General features: G+C 45.4%; 1 protein-coding gene across 1 annotated transcript in view; it reads left to right on the top strand.

The window, feature by feature from the left end:
• Ptpn9 (protein tyrosine phosphatase non-receptor type 9) overlaps positions 1 to 22395 on the top strand; it is a 62891-nt gene that overhangs the window by 8798 nt on the left and 31698 nt on the right. Inside the window, exon 2 of the mRNA XM_042668828.1 lies at positions 20336 to 20479. Within this exon, the coding sequence (XP_042524762.1) occupies positions 20336 to 20479 (144 nt within the window). The remainder of the gene's footprint in view (positions 1 to 20335; positions 20480 to 22395) is intronic.

Here is a 22395-nt window from a genome sequence, read left to right as displayed (position 1 = left end):
CTGGCTGGCCTCCCTTTGCCTTCTGGGAATACAAGGCTGACCAACTGGGCCTACTTTAAAAGCCTGTAAAGAAAATTCCAATTTTATTTATTTATTTTTTGTTGGTCGTGGGGCTTGAACTCAGGGCCTGGGCACATCTCAGTTTTTTCAGGCTTAGTGTTCTTGCTCTACCACTTTGAGCTATAGCACCACTTCAAGTTTTTTTGTGTTTCAAACTGTGATCCTCATGAGTAGCTAAGATGACAGGCATGAGCTACTGGTGCCTGGCAAACATTGTTATTTTAGAGTTTCTGTTATTTGGAGTTGTAGCATAATAAGGATTAATAAGGAAATTCCTGTAGAACCCTCCATTCAGTGCTTCTAGTAAACATGCAGGAAAGCAGCTCCCTGTCCCTTCTTCTTGAATTGTGACCTTTTAGTCTTCCTTTAAGCCCAAGGAGGATTCACCCTTGGAACGCTCACTTAGTGTCTGTTTTTGTGGGTGTCAGCAATTGTTACCTTTTTTTTTTTTATGCTGTCCTTTTCAAAGAGCAGGTCTCTGATTTTACGTGCTTTATATTTTTATACTGGAATCTTTCGAAGTGTTTGTTTTTTGGTGGGGCTGGGAATTGAACATTGAGTGACACCTCCATCCCTAATGGAATCTTTTAAAACTAAAAATTACACTGCTAGAGAGTAGACTTCAGAGGACTTTGGCACATTTCCCAAGGGCAGGGGTTTTGTCCCCTTTCTTGTGGCCAAGAACTTCTATTTTCCCACAGTCTTACGGGTCCTGTGCTAAATGTCATCCGTCTCCCCGGAAGTGTCCAGGCGTCACAGATCAGATGATTCATAATGTTAAATGGAGGCCTTCCAAGCCGGGCGCTGGTGCTCATGTCTGTCATCCTAGCCATTGAAGAGGCTGAGATCTGACAATCACAGTTCAAAGCCAGCCCGGTCAGGAAAGTCCATAAGACTTTGATCTCCAAATAACCAAAAAGCCAGAAATGGCACAAGTGGCTCAAGGGGTAAAGTGCTACCCTTGAGCAAAAAAAAAAACGCTGAGGGACAGCCATGCAGTCCCTGAGTCCAAGCCCCAGGAGCAGTACAAAAAAATATATATATATGTATATTTTTTTGAGGTATTCTACCGGGGAAAGGAGCAGAGGAAAGGATGACAAATTCTCATTATTTTTATTATTGCAGTTACTGATTTTGTAATTAGCAGTTTAGGTAAAATGTCATTTGGTTGTGAGAATTTTTACTCATTAAAAACAAATTTCTGAGCATGAGTTTTGTATTATGTAACTCTTTTGGCTGATACTAAGGTTTGATTTAGCTGATGTTTGGCTTATGTGCTCAGCTGGCACTCTACCATTTGATCCATTTCTCTAGCTCAACTTTTTGGTGATTATTTGTAGATAGTCTCACAGACCTTTTTTTTGTCGGTCGTGGGGCTTGAACTCTGGGCTTGGGCCCTGTTTCTGAGCTCTTCAGCTCAAAGCCAGTGCTCTATCACTTGAGCCACAGCACCACTTCTGGTTTTTGAGTGATTTATTGGAGACAAGAGTCTCACAGACTTCCCTGCCTGGGCTGGCTTTGAACTGCCATCCTTAGATCTCAGCCTCCTGAGTAGCTAGGATTACAGGCATGAGCCACCGGTGCCCGGCTTCTCACAGACTTTGTTGCTTGGTTGGCTTCAAACAAAGATCCTCAGATCACAGCCTTCTGACGAGCTAGGATTGTAGGTGTGAGCCACTAGGGCCTTGCTGGGATCTTTTTTTTTTTTTTTGCCAGTTCTGGGGCTTGAACTCAGGGCCTGGGCACTGTCCTTGAACTGCTTTTGCTTAAGGCTAGCACTCTACTACTGAGTCAGAGTGCCACTTTTAACCTTTTCTGTTTCTGTGGTACTGAGGAATCGAACCAAGGGCTTTTTGCATGCTAGGCACCAGATCACATTCCCAGCCCCTGAGGTCAACTTTTTAATTCCTCAGTACTGGAGTTTGAATTACGGCCTTGTAGTTGCTAGGCAAGTGCTTTAGCACTTGAGCTATGCCCCAACCCTCTTGCCTTTATTTTGTTTCTGTCCTAGAACTCTTGTCTCTTCCTCTTGAATACCTAGAATTATAAGCATGAACTAACCGTGACTGCAGTTATGAAATTATTCTGAAACGAGAATTGATGGGCAAGTTCTAGGCAGGGGCTCTACCATTATTATTACATCATTCTACAGGACTTTTAAGATTCTCTACAATGACTGTTTCTTTTAGAATTAGAAGCTTTTTTTTTGTTGTTGGTCGTGGGCTTTGAACTCTGGGTCTGGGCGCTGTCCTTCAGCTTTTTAGCTCCAGGCTAGCACTCTATCACTTGAGCCACAGCACCACTTCCAGCTTTTTCTGCTTATGTGGTACTGAGGAATTGAATCCAGGTCCTCATGTATGCAGGGCAAGCACTCTACTACTGAGCCACCTTCCCAGCCTCTTAAAAAGCATTTTTTTTTGGCGGGGGGGTTTCTGGTTGTGGGGTCTGAACTCTGGGCCTGGGCACTGTCCGTCAGCTCTTCAGCTCAAGGCTAGCACTCTACCACTTGAGCCACAGAGCCACTTCTGGCTTTTTTCTTTTTGCTTATGTAGTACTGAGGAATCGAACCCAGGGCCTCATGCATGCAAGGCAAGCGCTCTACCACTGAGCCACCTTCCCAGCCCCCTTAAAAAGCATTTTTTTAAGGAGTCCTGTTTGTTTCTTTGCATGTTTAGGGTCATAGTATTTAGTGCTGAGATCCCAGTGTTTTAGATTAATGTAAGCCTATCTTTTTAATTTTATTTATTTAATTTTTTTTTCAACAAAAAGATTGAGAAGTGAAAGTAGGCCTTTGGATATGGTGGTAATGCCTCTTAAATAAACTTCAGAAATCTGCAGCTTCCAATAGCTCTGGGCATTTTATTTCATGTTTCTGAATATGATATGTCATCTTTTCCTCAAGGGGCTTTTGAGAGAATTGCTTCAATTGTATTAAGTAAAATCATTTGTAGTTACCTTGCTTTCTATAGAAAAGGTGTTTTTTTTTTTTAATGATAGTGAAGAAAAATGAAAAATATGATTTCATAGGATTGAAATCAAACATCTCAAGATAGCCTTACAATTCTAATGGTCACTGGGCTGGGGAATGTAGCCTGGTGATAGGGTTTGTCCCTGGGTTCAATCCTCAGTACTGAAACAAAAACGTTCTAGCCTGAGTTGGGTATGTAGGAGATGGTATTGTTTTGGGCTGAAACAGACAAACTCTACTGTTATGCTACACTCCCAGCTTTTTTTTTCTTTCTTTGTTTGTAGGGCTTGAAGTCAGGGTCTGGGTGCTGTCCCTGAGCTTCTTTGTGCTCAAGGCTGGCACTCTTCCACTTGTGCCACAATGTCATTTAAGGTTTTTGAGTAGTTAATTGAAGATAAGAGTTTCACAAAGACTTTTGTTGTGTCTGGCTTTGAACTGCGATCCTCAGATCTGAGCTTCCTGAGTAGCTAGGATTACCAATGTGAGCTACTGGCACCTGGCTCTCTCTCTTCTTTTCAAATAAAACTCCAATTACTTGATTTGTTAAGTGCTGTTGGGGATTGAAGGAAGCAAAGCCTCGTGCATGCTAAGGGTGGGCTCTGCCACTGAAGTACAGCTGCGGTCCCCGATAAAACTTTGCAAAAGTCATCGGGTGGTCTCAAATGACTTATGCTTGAGTTTGTAGATAATGACAGTTTGTAGCTAGGGGTGTGGAACTCAGTGATTGTAAACCTCATACCATGCCCTCCCCCTAAAAAGTAAAAAGTTCGGTGCTGGTGGCTCACATTTGTAGTCCTAGCTACTCAGGAGGCTGAGATCTGAAGATTATGTTTTGAAGCTAACCTGGGCAAAAAAAGTCAGTAAGATTCTTACCTCCAATTAGCCAGCAAGTAGAAATAACTTTGTCCGTTCAAGTCAAGGTATGGCTCAAGTGGTTGAGTGCCAGCTGTGAGCAAAAAAGCCAAGGAAGTGAGAGCATGGGCACCGAAGTCAAGCCCTAGTGTGTACACACACACACACACACACACACACACACACACACACACACACACAGCAAGGAATTGAAAATAGTGTCATGTTAATCACAACATTATTCTCAGTAGCCAAGAGGTATTCACAGCCCTCATGTTCATCAGATGAGCAGATAAACAAAAGGTGGTGGTATATGCATACCAAGGGAATTTTACTTAGTCTTAAAAAGGAATTAAAATTTGGTATATGTGTTACTTACTGTATAGACCTTGAGAACATGCTGAGTGAAAGAAGCCAGACACAGGAAGACAAATGTACGGTTCCACGTATTTGCGAAGATGTTTGGTGGACACATTCATACAGACAGAATGTAGACTTCCGGGAGCTGGAGGAAGGTGGGTGGGGAGAGTTACTGTTGAATGGGGATATAGAGTTTTCAATGGGGGTGATGAAAGGGCTTTGAGGTTTAGATAGTGGCCACTGTTACACAACAGAGTGAGTGTGTGTGTATTTAATGACATTGAAATTGTAAAAATGAGGGACAGAGGCGATGGCTAGTGGAGTGTTTGCCCTGAATTCAATCTCCAATACTACCCCCCCACCCAAATAGTGAAAATGATAAATTGTTAGGTGTATTTTACCTGTTTAAATAAGCCAAGAACTGGCTTATTGATGTAGACAGTGATGTAGCTTGTGAATGACAAGCAAGAAGATCTGTTATTCCATTTATCATTTACTTGCTGTTCTTGGATTTAGAATCATAAGGATTTTCGGTAACGTATTTCGGTGTTACTAAGTTCTTGGTGTGTGAATTGTCATCTGTTTTACAGAAGCTTTAGTATTTTTCTTTGTAGACAGAGCACTGAGCTGCGGGATGTAATTAGACCCACAGATAGGGCACCTCCAGCCCTCTCTCCGAGGATGTTTCTGGAAGTGATAACTGTTGGGGGGGGGGAGTGGGAGGGGGGCCGAGAGTGCCTCCAGAAGTTTGGTCCTCCCAGCAGGGCAGCATCTCCCACTCTTCTTGACAGTGCAGATGTTTGTCTCACCCCAAACTCACCAAGTCACAAACTCTAGAGGTCAGATACGGGCCCGGGTGCTGTCCCTGAGCTCTTGTGCTCAAGGCTTGCACTCTACCACTTGAGTTATAGCTCCACTTCCTGCTCTTTTGGTGGTTAATTGGAGGTAAGAGTCTATTGGGCTTTTCTGCCTGGGCTAGCTTCAAACTGCAATCCTCAGATCTCAGCCTCCTGAGTAGCTAGGATTACAGTAGTAAGCCACAGCTCCTGGCTGTAAATTTATTTATTTATTTATTTTGGGGGGGGGTCAGTTCTGGGACTTGAGCTCTCGGCCTGGGTGTTGTCCCTGAGCTCTTTAGCTCAAGGCCAGTGCTGTACTAGTTGAGCTACAGCACCACTTCTGATTTTTTGGTGGTTAATTGGAGATAAGAGTCTCAGGGACTTTCCTGCCTGGGCTGGCTTTTCACTGTAATCCTCAGATCTCAATCTCCTATATAGCTAGGATTACAGGTGTGAGCCACCACCGCCTGGCTTCTGAATTATTATTATTTTTTGGTCAGTTGTGGGGGGGTACTGGACTTTAGGCGTGGACACTATCCCTCAGCTCCTCAGCTCCAGGCCTGAATTACTTTTTGATGGTTACTTCTCCCCTTCCTACATTCCCTCTTTTCTGCCTTTAAACAAAAATAAAACTTTATTTATGTTTTGTTTATGTGGTACTAAGGAATTGAAACCAGGAATTGAACTCTGTCACTAAGCCACATTCCCAGCCTTCTTCCTTCTAGAAATTCCACTCTTCTCCCTTCTCTTTTTAACAGGGTCTCATTATGTAACCCAGGTGGGCCTAGAATTCAAAATCCTCTCTCTCTCTCTTTTTTTTTTTTTTTCTGGTCATGGGGCTTGAACTCTAGGCCTGGGCACTGTCGCCGAGCTCTTCAACTCAAGGAGAGCGCTCTACCCTTGAACCACAGTGTCACTTCCGGTTTTCTGGTGCTTCATTGGAGATAAGAGTCTCATGGACTTTCCTATCCGGGCTGGCTTTGAATCATGGTCCTCAGATCTCAGCCTCCTGAGTAGCTAGGATGACAGGCGTGAGCCACTGGTGCCTGGCTTCAAAATCTTCTTGTCTCAGCCAACTATCCCCTTTTAAAAAAAAAAAAAAAAAACTTAAAAAGTTTAAAACTCACCTTTTCAAACAGCAGCCAAAAGCGAGGTGTGGTGGTGTGTGCCTGTGGGGTTATTGTGAGAATTAAATTAGGGAAGTGGAAGTTACTTGGAAGGCTGAGGCAGGGCATCAGTGGAGCCTCGCAGATCAAGGCCAGTCAGGGAAACAGTGAGACCCTGTCTCAAGAAAAGAAAAAAAGCTGGGCACAAGTAGCTCACACCTGTAATCCTAGCACACAGGAGGCTGAGACCTGGAGGACCAAGGCTCAAAGCCAACACCAGCAGGAAAGTCATTGGGACTCCATCTCCAATTATCTAGCAAAATGTCAGCCACGAGGCATGGCTCAAGTGGTAGAGCACCAGCTAGAGCAGGAGTAAGAGGCCCTGAGTTCAAGCCTTGCTACAGGCACAAAAATTGTTTTTTGCATGAGGGCAGGGGATATGGATCAGTGGAAGAGCACTTGTCTTCTATCCTAGCATCCTAAGAGCAAAAAAGATTTGTGCTGGATGCTGGTGGCTCATGCCTATAATCCTAGCTACTCAAGAGGCTGAGATCTGAGGATCTCAGTTCGAAGCCAGCCTGGGCAGGGAAAATCTGTGAGCCTCTTCAATTAAACACCAAAAAGCTGGAAGTGGACCTGTGGCTCAAGTGGTAGAGCGCTAGCCTTGAGCAAAAGAAGCTCAGAGACAGAGCCCAGGCTCTGGATTTAAGCCCTAGGACCAGTGTGTATGTGGGTGCACCACACACATGTACACACACACACAAAATTTGGATGAGGTTTGCCCATCCATTGGCATAGTATTCACAGATTACAACACATCTACTCAAATTTTAATGGGCGGGGATCATATCTCTAGGTTGTAAAATTTTATTGTACATGCCGGAAGTTATCACCCTGGCAGTTTAATCCCCAGATGTTTTCTTCTGTGACGTAATGGTCAGGGCTTTCATAATTTTTCTTCTCATGCCACTTCTGGTAGCTTTCCAATTTTTATCCAGGATTATTTGTCTTATTTACTTATTTATTTATTTAATTAGTTGAGTGCCTGGGCACTGTCCCTCCTGGGTGCTGTCCCTCAGCTCTTGAGCTCAAGGCTAGCCTTCTACCACTTGAGCCACAGCCACTTCCGGTTTTCTGGTGATTAAATGGAGGTAAGAGTCTCTTAGACTTTCCTGCCCAGGCTGCCTTTGAACTCTGATCCTCAGATCTCAGCCTCCTGAGTAGCTGGGATTATAGGAATGACCGCCAGTCCCAGAGACATCACTCACACATTACTTAGGGAACTGTGTGAGGCATTCCCCGTGGTGTGGATGAAGCGTGTTAGGACTATGAATGGCGCTTGGCCCAACATTATGATTTCCTGGAAGCAGGTGGAAAACGGAATAGAGTGATTTAGGCTGCCACGTAGTAAATAAGGTTAAGCCAGGTTGGCAGGATGGGACAGAGGAAGAACATTCTGGAGTCATTTGGAAGACTAACTCCCAATTTCCTGACAGCCATTTGCATTCCTCCTTTCTCTCCTGACTTCTCAGCCATCACTTTGACAACATAAAGTGGTTATGAGTCTTGTATTTCTCCATCCGGCCCTACCACGGCTTCTTCAAGAATGACTTTCTGGTTTCTTCTGGTTGTGTGAGTGGTTCACCCCCTCATTAACCAACAGAAATGAGTGGCATTTGCCCTTCTCATCTCTTTCTGGGGACCTCAGTGATTGCTGTTGCTAATGGTTTATTCTTCCTGTTTATTTTCCAGGGGTGGTTGTTGGTGTTTTTCCTGTTTCACTGCTGTGTTACATTCTTTTGCCCCATAGCCTCTTGCTGTGAATTTTCTCCTGTGACAATCTAGAGTTGTCTGCTTTCTGGCGGGAGTATTTTTCTCTGTCTTTGCTGGGAAGTCTTTGATCATTTTTGTTGGAGAGTGGTTAAGGTGGAGAGGGAGAGGCTCCTTGGATTTAGTAACCATGTTACAGACAGAAGGCAGACGCCTCCAGCTGGGCAGTGAGCGAGACCCAGTTCCTGCAGTGCCACGAACAGACTGGCGGAAGGGTCTACGGAAGTGACAAATTCATAAAAGCAGCTGTAATCTTTTATCCCTTTGTAGAAGTCTGGAACTTACTTATTTTGGCCTTGGAATAAAGCCTATCAACAGACATCACTTGGTGGCCTTGTTTAAACTTGTTGTTAAAAATAATCATGTTTGGCTAGGTGCCTGTAATCCTAGCTAACTCAGGAGGCAGAGATCTGGGGATTGTTGTTCAAAGCCAGCCCAGGCAGCAAAATCCATGAGACTCTTATCTCCAATAAACTACTCAGAAAAAATAAAAATAAATTGAGTAAATGAAATGTCTTTAAAAAAAGGAGATCCCCAAGCCGGGAGTCCATGTCTCACTCCTAGCTACACAGGAGGCTGAGATCTGTGGAAGTTCAAAGCCAGCCCGGGCAGGAAACTCCAAGAGACTCTGACCTCCACTGAACCACTCAGAAAACCGGAAGTGGCGCTGTGGCCCAAGCGGTCGCCTTGAGCTGAAGAGCTGAGGGATATTTGCCCAGGCGCAGAGTTCAAGCCCCACAGCCAACCAACCAACTAAAAAAAAAAGATCGCTAGTACATACACTTTAGTTCAAGGCTATAGAAAATTAATACATTACTGGTTTAGTTACTTTTTACTTGTTGAGTACATAATGTCTTATGATTCAGGAATAGACAGGAACAAGCTGAGTACAGTGGTAAATGCTGATGATTCCAGCTACCCTGGAAGGCACAAGCCCAGGAGTTTGAGGTCAGCCTTGGTATCAGCAAGGAAAGTAGAAAATACTCTTCTTTTTTTTTTTTGTAGATCTCAAGCCATCCAATTTCTGAGCCAGCCAATGTTACCAATTTCTTGTGTTTTTCCAGCATAGTTTTGTACCTAGACAAACAGTGGCACAGATATTACCTGATGAGATGAATGATAGCCTGTCTTACATGTCTTAAGGCTGCTTAGTAGGATAGAAACACCATTAAGATTTGAAAGGAAGGTAGGCGCTGGTGGCTCACGCCTGTGATCCTAGCTACTTAGGAGGCTGAGATCTGAGGATCAAGGTTTGAAGCCACGCCAGCCTGGGCAGGGTAGGAAAGTCCATGAGGCTCTTATCTTCAATAAACTACTCCTAAAAAGCTGGAAGTGGTGCTGTGGCTCAAGTGGGAGAGTGCTAGCCTTGAGCATAAAGATGCTCATGGATAGCACGTAGGCCCTGAGTTCAAGACCCAGGACCGGCCTCCTCCCCCCCCCCCAAAAATTGAAAAGACTAGAAATGTTAAAGTTTCAGCTTGGTAGTAGAGGGAAGTGATCTTGGAGTGCTTGCTGACTAGATTTTGAGAAGCTTTGGTTCATGCCCTGTCCTTCCCTCTCCTCCCTTCCTCCTTTTGCTTCCATCCTTCCTATCAAACCCAGGGCCTCATTCACAGTGCATAAGATCTCTGTGACTCTGAATTTTTAAAAATTTTTAAAATTTTTGGTGTGTATTTGTGTGTGTACATGCGTATGCCAGTACTGGAGCGTGAACTCAGGGCCTCTTTTTGCCCAGCTTTCTAGCTCATCCTGGGGTGTGCCACCCCTTGATTCATGTCACCTGTGCAACATTTTGCTAGTTAATTTGGAGATGGACCCTGGAAGACTTCCATGCCCAGCTGTCTTCGAATACCCTTTTCCCTTTTCCTGTATCTCCCCCTCCTCCACCCAGTACTCTAGGTCTCAGCCTGCTGAGTTGCTGTGATTATAAGAAAGAGCCTTGGGCTGGGAAGGTGGCTCAGTGGTAGAGCGCTTGCCTTGCATGCATGAGGCCCTGGGTTTGATTCCTCAGCACCACATAAGCAAAAGGAAAAAAGCTGGAAGTGGCGCTGTGGCTCAAGTGGTAGAGCGCTAGCCTTGAGCTGAAGAGCTAAGGGATAGCGCCCAGGCCCAGAGTTCAGGCTCCAAGACTGGAACCCCCACCCCCCCCACCCCCCGCCCAAATAAGAAAGCGCCTTGGCACCTAAAACTCTGATTTCTTTCTTAGCTTTCCAAGGCTGTTGAATATAATGGGTACATCTTCAATAGCTGATTGATTGATTGTTCCAATGCCTGTATTAGGGCTTGAACTCTGGCCTCTGGTGCTGGCTGGATTTTTTTGTTATTGTTGTTGGGGTTGGGACTCTACTGTGTGTGCCATGCCTTCACCTCGGTCTTTTTGCTGGTTAGTTGGAGATAAGAATCTCAGATTAGCTAGTCTCTGGTGGCTTATGCCTGTCATTCTAGCTACTCAGGAGGCTGAGATCTGAGGATTGCTGTTCAAAGCCAGCCTGGGCAAGAAAATCCATGTGACTTTTTTTTTTTTTTTTGGTCCATTGTGGATGCTGTCTCTCAGCTCTTCAGCTCAGCCACAGCACTACTTCCGACTTTTTCTGCTTATGTGGTGCTGAGGAATCGAACCCAGGGCCTCATGCATGCCAGGCAAGCACTCAACCACTGAGCCACCTTCCAGCGCCCATACATGGTATCGAATTGCCTTCTTCATTGTAATACTTGCTGACACTTCCTTATGTATGGGAGGGTAACAGTCATCCAAAGGGAGAGAGTATTAATGTTTCTTAAAGGCATAGAACATTTTCAGTGAGTCAGATATAGGTAGGGGTCAGGCTCTTCGCGGACCGGTGCCTCCACAGTTGGCTGCTAGAGTGCTGAGAAACCCTCTGCTTTTCCCTCTGCCAGCAGGAACTCATTTACACTGGGGAGTTAATGGCTCGGTTAACTTTGGTCTTGCAGTGTTGCCTGAAGCTTTGAAATCTTAAAGGGAGCTACACTTGGTCAGCCACGATTTCCTGTTGTTCTGCTCCCAGTGTGATGTTAATCCTTTAATAGTGGTTAGCTTTGCTTCTTCGTTGGTTCTGACACTGTGCTTGCCAGGGTTCTGCATTTCTGAGCCAGCCCCATTTGGTTTCTTCAGCACCATTGATAGTAGACCTTTCTTCCTGGTGATTTTTTTTTTTTTTTTGGCCAGGCTTGAACTTCTGGCCTGGGCCCTGTCCCTGAGCTTCATTTGCTCAAGGCTAACACTCTACCCACTTGAGCCATAGCAGCACTTCAGGCTTTATCTGTGGTGCTGAGGAATTGAACCCAGGGCTTCATATATGCTAGGGGCAAGCACTCTTCTACTAAGCCACATTCCCAGCCCCTTCCTGGTGATTTTTACCTTGGCATTTCCCATGGGATTTGTAGGGTTTTTGAATTTGCTCTTAATGGGTGAACAATTTTTTTTTAATTTTTTGCTAGTACTGGGGCTTGAACTCAGGGCCTGGGCACTGTCCCTGAACTGTTTTTGCTTAAGGCTGGTACTCTACCACTTGAGCCACAGTGCCACTTTCTGGCTTTTTCTGTGTATGTGGTGCTGAGGAATAGAACGCAGGGGTTCTATTCTGGTTATAGACGTGAGTCACCAGCAGCTGGCTAACGCTTACCTGCACCTCAGTCAATCTGTAATTGAAGTACTTGGCCTGCTGCAGGAGCATCAGGAGTTTTGAGTTCAGTCTGGCTACAGTAGTTGAGATCCTATCTCTGGGCTCACCAGGGAAACTTTAAAAGCAGGACAAAAGCCTGGCATTTATGCCTTCCTTTTATATCGTACCCGACTCCTTTTGATCCAGTCCTGCTTTTCTCGACCTCAAGTGCCTTGACGCACGAACATAAGAGTAAGAAGATAGATACTTTCTGCTGGGCCCTGGTGGCTCACACCTGTAATCCTAGCTACTTAGGAGGCTGAGATCTGAGGATTGTGGTTCAAAGCCAGGATTGTGGTTCAAGGCAGGAGACTCTTATCTCCAGTGGACCACCAGAAAACCAGAAGCTGTGGCTCAAGTGGTAGAGCACTAGCCTTGAGCTGAAGAGCACATGGACAGCACCAAGGCCCCAAGTTCAAGCCCCATGACTAACCAGAGAGAGAGAGAGGGGAGAGAGAGACTTTCTGGGAGCTGTTCCGAGGACATGTTCCAGACTCCTGAATCACCTTGGGTCCCAGGAGTAGCAAAGCCTGATAGACAGTTCTGCCACGTGCGTGCATGCGTGCGTGTGTGTGTGTGTGTGTGTGTGTGTGTGTGCGCGCGCGCGCGTGTGTGTGTCTGTCTGTCTAGAGGGCCAGTGCAGGGGCTCCAGATGCTAGGCAAACACTTCTTTTCCTGGCAGATTCTTACTGTTCTTCAAGATACTTCTCCAGAGCGAAAAGAGCGTTTGACACCCATCACTGTTCATTCTGTTCATTGAATAGATTTGTTCCAGAACTGACCACATAGGATTATAAATGGCTTGGGATGTGGGGGGCGAAGGGGGAGGGGAGGTGTGGGGGTGCCACCGTGTTTCCAGTCCTGGTGCTTGAATTCAGGGCCTGGGCTTTCTTTGTTCAAGGCTAGCACTCTACCACTTGAGCCACAGTGCCACTTCTGGCTTTTTCTGTGTTATGTGGTACTGAGGATTCAAACCCAGGGCATCATGCATGCTAGGCAAGCGCTCTACCTCTAAGCCACCTTCCCAGCCCCATAGCTCAGAGTAGTTATCTCCTCTTGTAGTGGCTTCTCATATCCTTTGCAAATGCTTGGTGAGTGCTTGCCTGATTGCCTGGTGCTGAAGGCTCTCTGATGTTCTTGCTTGAGGGGAATATTATGTTGCCAGCCCCTGCACACATGCCAGGGAGGAAACCTGTGTGAACCAGGACTCAGACACTTCAGCTTTCTTTCCTTCTCCTCAAGCTACGTGAGAACAAACATCTAGAAACAGGATTTTCTGTTGAAGTATGTGATCTAGTAATTTGACAAGGTCTCTGTGTAGCCCAGGTTGGCTTCAAACATGCTAGCCTCAGTCAACAGGGGGCTGGGATTTCAGGCCTGGCATCTGTTACAGCCCAAACCATCACTGCTTGGCTCAAACTTTTATTTTTTTAAATTTATTTTTAGCAGTACTGGAGTTTGAATCCAGGTCTTTGAGCTTGCTGGGTGAGTGTTCTTCCACTTGAACTGTGCTTCCAGCTCATCTTTGCTCACATTTCTCTCCTCACTGGCTCCAGACTGTGATTCTCCTGCCTGTACCTCCCAGATGGCTGGGACCACAGGTCTATAGCACCACCCCTGGCTTGTTATATCGAGATGGAGTCTGGATAACTTTCTGTCTGGGTTGGCCTATCCTGCCCATCTTTGCTGCCCCAGTAGCTGAAATTACAGATGTGAGCCATTGTACCCAGTCTCACCTTAATTTTTAAAAATCATTTAAGAAGATGAGGGCTCAAGATGTAAACTTGCCTGTGTTGATGGCTCTGTTCCATCCATAAACCATCCAAACCCAAAAAGCATGAAAGTAGCTCTTTTGGATGATGAGGTTTATAGGTGATTTCCCTCCCCCCAAATTTCCTTTATTACATTATTTCATAGCATGATAAAATTGAAAATTCTCCACTCCTTTTTTTTTCTGGTGTTACTACTGGGGCTTAAGGTCAGGGCCTACATATTTTTTCTCTCAAGATTGGCATTATCACAGCTCCACTTCCAGCTTTTTGGTGATTAATTGGAGTCTCATGGACTTCACTGCTTTGAACCTCAGTACTCAGATCTCAGCCTCCCGAGTAGCTAGGATGACAGGCATGAGCCATGTGCACCCCACTGGAAAGGCAATTTTAAATCATGTTTTAAGGAAAGCAGTGTTTTCATAATAAAAGGAAAACATTTGCAATAATACTAACTTAATATTAATAACGTTAATTTAAAATTAATATTCATTTACAAGGACAGTTTTTCTATATTTAGCACAGTAATAAAGTGCTAAAGGGAAATTCATAATTCTAGATTAGAAATCCAGTGAACCTCTCTTCTGTGTGTGTTTGCTTAGAATCTGTTTCTCAGCAGATTGACATGGACAAAAAATGAATAGACACAGCAAGCAATAATTTACAAAGAAGGAAAGATAGAAAAACAGACCCAAGGAGAAGGCAGTTTACTATAATGTATCTGTCCTAGAATAATGGGGAAATAAAATGTTCCTTCAGACACGGAGGAACCTCCAATTTGCTAAAAGCCAGACTTCTGAGTTTTTTAATGAATCACTTTTCTCATTTAGATATTCAGTGCAGCAAGACTGGCTGCGTTTTTTAACTGATGTTTGTCCTGCATAAAATAGTTTTCCTTTATTATAATGACAAGTGCTCCCTAGTCACTGTGTGCTGTGAAAAAGAACTTGTGCTCCGTGAGGCCCTGCTAATCCCCGGAGCTCCAGTAGGGAAAAAAAGGATTTAAACATGGAGGCGGATGGATGTGTAAAGACTTCTTGGCTAGAACTGCTTTTGTATGGCCACATGAGCCCCAAAGGAGGAGGATTTTCCCTGTTAGAGAATTCTTTCTCACAGATAAATGCATATTGGAGATTTCTAATTTAAATGTAGGCTTTTGTCCCAGCACTGGGACACCAGGGCAGAGTTGCCCAATTCAAGGCTAGCCTGGGCTACATCGGGAGATCTTTTTTCTTTTTTTTCTTTGAATAAAGTGGATTAGAGAGATTGAATTGATAATAGGCTACAGGAAAACAATACAGGGCATACAATTGCTTCTGTTAGAAGAAATTTTAGTGTAAAATGACTAGAATAAACTCAGAAGGAGAATAGGCTGGGGGTTGTAGCTTAAGTGTTGGGACACCTGTGAGCAAGTGCAAAGGCCCTGAGTTGAAACCCCAAAACCAAAACGAAACAGCCATTCATTTAGAGATTTACCCTGCAATCCTAGGTAGGTGATAGGCTGAGATGGGGGAGGATCCAGTGGTTCCTGATCAATCCAGGCCAAAAATGTAAATAGAACCAAAAAATGAGATGCTTTCTCAAATCCTGTCATCCCATTCACAGTAGGAAGTGTAAACAGGAGGATCATGATCTGCTCTCTGGTCTGGCCTGTACAAAAAAGTGAAATCCTGCCCCTTCCTTCAAAACAACCATACCATGTAACCCTGGCTTACACCTGTAATCCTGGCTACTTCAGAAGTTAAGACCTAGAGGATCACCATTTGTGACTACCCTAGAGGAAAGTCCTCTAGACTCCATCTCCAAAGTAACCAGCAAAAAGCTGAACTGGAGGTGTGGTTCCAGTGGTAGAGGGACAGCCTAGCAAGTGTGAGCCTCTTGAGTTCAAACCCCAGTACCACCAAAATAAAAACCCAACTCCAAACAGATCAAAAAGGGCTGGAGGCTGGGAAGGTGTCTTAGGGTAGAGTGCTTGCCTAGCATGCATGGAGACCTGGGTTCAATTCCTCAGTACCACATACACAGAAAAAGTCGCAAGTAGTGCTGTGGCTCAGGTGGTAGAATGCTAGCCTTGAGCACAGAGAGGCTCAAGGACAGTGCCCTGAGTTCAAGCTCCAGGACTGGCAAAAAAAGGGCTGGAGTTGTGACTCAAATGGTAGAGTGTCTGCCTGAAACACTAAGTTCAGACCCCAAAGCATGAAAGAGTATGAGAGCATGAATAGCATGGGGGTGGATGGGGAGTGGAGTGATCTCCTGACTTCCAGACCTGTGCCAGACTTGCTCCTGGATGGAGCAGGGTGGCCGCTTCCTCGGGGGACAGGAGTTTTCTACTTCAGGAGCAGGTTTCCTCTGTTTTCCTCTTCCCGGGCTGTCCTCGTTTACGATTCTGCCTGTGAAACAAGAATACCAGCACTGTTTTTGTTTTTTAACCTTTAAGGTGGTTATCCTCTTGGGAATTTTTGGTGTTATTCTCTGTGATACCATCACTTCAACACTAATGGCTGGTGTTGAGCGTGTGTGTGTATGTATGTGTGTGTGTGTGTGTGTGTTTCTGCACAAGCACCTGCGTGAACTCAAGACCTGGGCACTGTCCCTGAGCTTTTGTGCTCAAGGCTAACACTTTACTACTTGAGCCACAGCGCCACTTCTCGCTTTTTTTAAAAAATATTTTTTATTTGACGTTCTTTCGTTTGCCTATGTGGTACCGAGGAATTGAACCCAGGGTCTCACGCATGCTAGGTAAGTGCTCCACCACTGAGCCAAAATCCCAGTCCCTTCCGACTTTTTTTTTGGTAGTTAATTGGAGGTGAGAGCCTCAACGATTTTCTTGCCCAGGCTGGCTTTGAACTGCTATCCTCAGATCCCAGCCTCCTGAGTAGTTTGGATTACAGGCATGGCATGAGCCACTGTCACCTAGCTTCTCAGCGATCTTATTGTAAAGGTGATGTACAGAGGGGTTCCAGTTAGTGAATGATTCAGGTAATGAGTACATTTCCTTTTCAACAATCACCCGCTCGCTTATTCTCTCCAAATCTCAGCTATTTTTTTTTTTTTTTGGGTCTGGTTGTGGGGCCTGAACTCTGGGCCTGAGCGCTGTCCCTCAGCTCTTCAGCTCAAGGCTAGCGCTCTACCACTTGAGCCACAGCGCCACTTCCGGCTTTTTTCTTTTTGCTTATGTGGTGCTGGGAATCGAACCCAGGGCCTCAGGCTTGCAAGGCAAGCGCTTTACCACTGAGCCACCTTCCCAGCCCCGAATCTCAGCTATTTTATAGGAGGTTCTCTTAGTACCATTAAGACTCTCAGTCACGGTTAGGAAACTTGGTTTTAGTTATTTAAACCTAATTGTGGAAGTATGTAATTATACTAAGTCTTTGACTATTGGGAAACACATGTTTATTGATAATCTAGTTGAGTGGCTGTAAGTGAAGTTTGTTTTTCCTTTACATTAATTACTTCATGTCTTTTCTAGAGGGGAGACAGAGGCTCCTCGGCCCAGCCCTCCCTAGCTGCCAGGCATTAACCACTGCGCCTGCTCTTGGGCCTGGATCCATTCAAACCACTGGCCTTGAATTAAAATATTTTCTAAACTGTGACTCATCTTTTTGACCTGTTCATTCTTGGAGCAGGAAATGGGACGGGTACTCATTTGATGCTTTTCGATGCTCTTTCCTGAAGAGCATATTGCTCACCACATGTGCTGGGACTTGTTTTTCGGGTAACTAGCCAGGCTACCCACCAAAGTGTGTGTGCTCAGTGGTTAAGGCCCGATCTGTGTGCTCACACACAGAGCACTGGGCAAGGGTCCTGGAGGAGGCCAGTGGAAGACATGGGGCTCCTCGTTTCTTCTTTCCGAGGTTCATCTCTTTCACCAGAGGCTTGGGGCTCAGGAGGCCAAGCAGAGCAAGCGGGATCTGTGTAAATAGCACAGCCCTGTTTACAGTACACTGGACTTTTCAGGCAAGGCCTGGTCCAGGCCACAGCAGGAGGAATTGTTCCCATGCTGAAAGCCAAGAATAACATCCTGGCCAGCAGGGGGACAGAGGTCAGCTCGAGGCTAGCTCTTGGGAGCTACAGGACATTAAGAACCTTGGAGTGAGTTTATTTAAAAAAAAAAAGCAAGAGGTACTTGGAAGGGAGGGAATAAGAACTTCATGCCTTTCTCTCATCAGGCCATAGTGATACATGTGTCTTCCTCCTCTTCTTAGTAATTTATTTATGAACAAGGATAAGTCATCTTGGTGTAGTTCATGTCTGAGAAGCTCAGATCACTTCGTTGCACCCTGAGCATCAATTTATTTCTTCCTTCTTTTTATTGGAAATATTGTATACTCTGCTAAACAGTGGGGTAAGTATGTTTCTATTCTAGTGTTTTATTCTACAAATAGCTTCAAGGAAGCTCACTATAGGACGGATTTAAAAGAAGATGGTTGTTAAAAAAAATACTGTTTGGGGGCTGGGAAGGTGGCTCAATGGTAGAATGCTTGTCTTGCGTGCATGAGGCCCTGGGTTCGATTCCTCAGCACTACATAAAAAGCCAGAAGTGGCGCTGTGGCTCAAGTGGTAGAGCACTAGCCTTGAGCTGAAGAGCTGAGGGACAGCGCCCAGGCCCAGAGTTCAGGCCCCACGACCGGACCCCCCCCAAAAAAATACTATTTGCACGTTTCCTGGGGACACCCTTGATGTACTGGGGTTTGTAGGCTCGCTGTATGCCCACGTCTTTTCCTTACTGTCCTTCCTCATTCTGATACTGGGCACTAATCTTGCAGAACAACTCAGACTGTGTGTTTTGTTTTGTTTTGTTTTTGGGGGGGGAGCATTTTTTAAGTTTGTCCAGTTGCCTTTTGTCGGGCTCATTTCCCTGGTTTGGTGTCAGCTGATGCCCAGCCAGTGTGATCTGGCTCTTTTCTTTCTGTTTCTTGGCTCTTTTCACTGGCTGTGCCTGATTAGCATTGCTGCTTGTCTCCTTTCTCCAGTGCCTCCGGCGGAAGGCTCTAGAACTCAGATGTAGCCTCTCACACCTCACTTCTCACTGCTGTACAAAGTTCCATTGTCACTTTATAGAAATGAGGGATGAAGGAGGTGCTCAGCTGGGAGCCTCTGCTAACTAGTCTAGGATTCCAGTTAGTTGTTCAAACATAATGTGTGGCAGTATGGACAGCCTTGGCCAGGCAGGGCCTGTGGCCAGCACTCTCCATGCAGGGCCTATGGTCAAAGCTCTGAAGTCCAGTATTGCCTTTGCTCTCGCCACCCTTATTTTCAACTGGAAAATGAGTGTACTTTCCTTGTGCCTAGTCACTTGTACATCTTTTGGAGCAAATGTGGTTTTATTTGGTTTGGTTTTGTCTCCTTTCTCTCCTTTTCCCCCCCCATGCTGAAGATAGAATCCAGGGTCTTGCAGACTAAGCAAACAGACAGTGTCACTGTACTGTTTGTTTGTTTTGAGCTGGTTCTGGGGCTTGAACTCAGGGCTTGAGCACTGTCCCTGAGCTTTTGTGCTCAAGGCTAGCACACTACCCTTGTAAGCCACAGCACATTTGTGGCTTTTTTGTGTGGTCCATCGCAGATAAGAATCTCACGGACTTTGCTGTCTGGGCTGGCTTTCCACCTCCATCCTCAGATCTCAGCCTCCTGAGTAGCTAGGACGACAGGCATGAGCCACTGAAGCCCCACATACTTTTTCTTTTATCTACAGTTAGTGGCTTAATAAGTAGATGTTTAATATGAATAAATGCATCTTAAATGTGGGTCAAATGATAATGAGGGTGTGTTTAAAATTCAGAATTCTCAGTAGGTTGATCACACTGTGGACTAATACCTGGGGAACGTTTCTAGACAGAAGAGAGAGGAGAGCCATGCAATGCAGAGTAAACTGTACAAAACTCTCATCACTCTAAAGAAATAGAAGGGTAGTTTGGCTAGAGCAGAAATTGGTTATCATAGGGAGGTCTAGGGCTTCCAACAATTCTAGAAACAGGCGTCTTGCCAGCTTGAGGTTGGGGGCTGAGGATTCAGGGAACTGTTGGCGACTCCCTGGGAGGGGGCTGCCATATAAGGCCCAGCAAGATTCTGTGGGGTCAGTGAGCACAAGAACAGCTGGCTTTTTGATTTATTCAGTTCCTCCTGGTAGGTTTGTTGCTATTAACTAGTGCTGCTAATTCCAAAGTCCAAACCATTTGCTGATTGTTTTGCTCTGTCCAGTTCGCTTGTGGGACCAGAGTAGCAGCTGAGATGGCTGTTCTGCACCATTACGCAACAGTCCTTTCCAGTGCCCTTGCGTTGTTCGTCCCTTCAAACTATGCGCTACGATTCGGATGGGTTTTTGTTTTGTTTTCCTTTGCTTTGGGACCAATAACAAACATCACATCGAGGAGCCCTGGTCTCCCCCTGGTCATTTTCTCATGCATCGCCATGTATTGCCTTGTATATCGTTTCAAACTATTTGACTTTAGACCTGTTTGTTTCTCTCCTGTCTTTTTTCTTTTTGTCAGTCATGGGGCTTGAACTTTGGCCCTGGGCACTGTCCCTGAGCTCTTCAGCTCAAGGCTAAGTGCTCTACCACTTGAGCCACAGCTCTACTTCTGGTTTTCCAAGTGGTTTTTTGGAAATAAGAGTCTCAAGGACTTTCCTGCCCAGGCTAGCTTTGAACCATGATCCTCAGGTCTCAGCCTCCTGAGTAGCTAGGATTACAGGTGTGAGCCACGGGCGCCCAGCTCTCTTGTCTTGTCTTGTTACCTGCAGTAAACTATGTAAACTTTAGATTCATTCTGGCTTGGGGAAAGAATGATAATTTTGCCAGCTTTTTTTTTGTTGTTGTTGTTGTTTCCTACGTGTGTGTGTGTGTGTATATTAATTCTTCGTTTGTCAACAGGCTACCAAGCAGTTTCTTGAGGAGATAAACAAGTGGACAGTCCAGTACAACGTGTCTCCGCTGTCATGGAATGTCGCCGTCAAGTTCCTCATGGCCAGGAAGTTTGATGTGCTTCGTGCTGTGGAGTTGTTCCACTCATACAGAGTAGGTGCATGGGGCGGGGGGGAGGGGGGGGCTGCTTTCTACCTTTTCATGTTCTTTCTGCTGTTCTTCATATACACACCTTTCTCTGGCTGAGAAACACGAATGCTTGAGACTGTAGAGTCATGGTGAGCAGGGGTACTTTTTTTTCCTTCTTTGATCATGGTGGGGCCTGAACTCTGGACCTGGGTGCTGTCCCTCAGCTCTTTAGCTCAAAGCTAGCGCTCTTAACACTTGAGCCACAGAGCCACTTCTGGCTTTTTCTGCTTACCTGGTGCTGAGGAATCAAGCCCAGGGCCTCAGGCATGCAAGGCAAGCACTCTACCACTGAGCCACCTTCCCAGCCCCAGCAGGGGTACTTTTGCAAAGACATTTCTGTCCCTAAAGTTGTTTGTTTTTGTTTTTGTTTTTGTTTTCTCCTTTCAACCATGGGGCTTGAACTCAGGGCCTGGGTACTGTCCCTGAGCTTCTTTTACTCAAGACTAGTACTCTACCACTTGAGCCACAGGGCTACTTCTGACTTTTTGTATTTATATGATATAGAAAAATCAAACCCAGGGCTTCATGCATGCTGGGCAAGCACTCTACCACTAAGCCACATTTCTAGCCCATGTACTGTACCACTTTGAGCCACAGCTCTGTCTCCAGTTTTCTGGTGGTTAACCTAAGAGTCTCACAGACTTTCCTGACCAGGCTGGCTTTGAACCATTATCCTCAGATCTCAGCCTCTTGCGTAACTAGGATTACAGGCGTGAACCACTGGTGTCCAGACTTTGACGATAGAACAGGTAGATGCCACCTGTTCTGACACCTGACCGCATCCTGTTGTCGGGATAGTAGTTCATCCTTCCTGCAGTTGGCTGAGTCTTCACTTGTGCCCCGTCCCCTGGTGACCTGTCCCATTTACTCCACAGGTTTTCAGGATATCTGGGAATTTTAGAAACCTTTTCTTCAGATGAATGCCGAGTTTAGAGAGTCATTTAAGAAGAAGAGCTTTAGTGCTGGGAAAAAAGAACCATTATATTAAGATCCAGGTCTTAACAGTACCTTTTGCAAATATAGCTACACCAGCATTTTACTGTAGTTATAATTTTTTTATATTTTTTAAGGGGGATCAAACTTTGGTTCTGCATTGATTCTTTTTTCTTTCTTTCCTCCTCCTCTTTCGTCTTCCCCTCCACCTCCTTCTTCTACTCTTCCTCCTCCTCTTCACTGTTTCTTAGTCTCTGTCTCTCTCTGTATACACACACAGACACACATGCCACACCTCCAGCTTAATGCTTACTTTCTTCGTTGGTAATATCCTTGATAAAAATGCTATGTGAGCCAGGCTCCAGTGGCTCATCCCTGTCATCTGAGCTGCTCAGGAGGCTGAGATCTCTGAAGATCAAGGTTTGAAGCCAGCCTAGACAGGAATGTTCCCGTGAGACTCTTATCACCAACTAACTACTCAAAAACTGAAAGTGGGGGCTGGGAAGGTGGCTCGGTGGTAGAAGGCTTGCCTTGCATGCATGAGGCCCTGGGTTCGATTCCTCAGCACCACATAAGCAAAAAGAAAAAAGCCGGAAGTGACGCTGTGGCTCAAGTGGCAGGGCACTAGCCTTAAGCTGAAGAGCTCAGGGACAGCACCCAGGCCCAGAGTTCAAGCCCCATGGGGGGAAAAAAAAAAAAAAGAAATCAGTTCTAACTGAGATCTGAAGCATGAGCAGGAATCAGGCAATGAGAGGAGCGTGGCAGGCAGATGCCAGGAGTTGGACAGAGAGAAAACTAGCTGAGTCAGAGTGGGAGTGGGAGCAAAGAGATCAAAGCAGAGATGAGCAAGGCCAGAAGTGGCGCTGTGGCTCAAGTGGGAGAGCGCTAGCTTTGAGCAAAAGAAGTTCAGGGACAATGCCCAGGCCTGAGTTCAATCCCTAGGACTA

This window comes from Dipodomys spectabilis, unplaced genomic scaffold (assembly GCF_019054845.1).
Source record: "Dipodomys spectabilis isolate Male_0828 unplaced genomic scaffold, ASM1905484v1 ptg000478l, whole genome shotgun sequence".
Taxonomy (NCBI): Eukaryota; Metazoa; Chordata; class Mammalia; order Rodentia; family Heteromyidae; genus Dipodomys; species Dipodomys spectabilis.
This window is presented reverse-complemented; position numbering and strand designations above follow the sequence as displayed.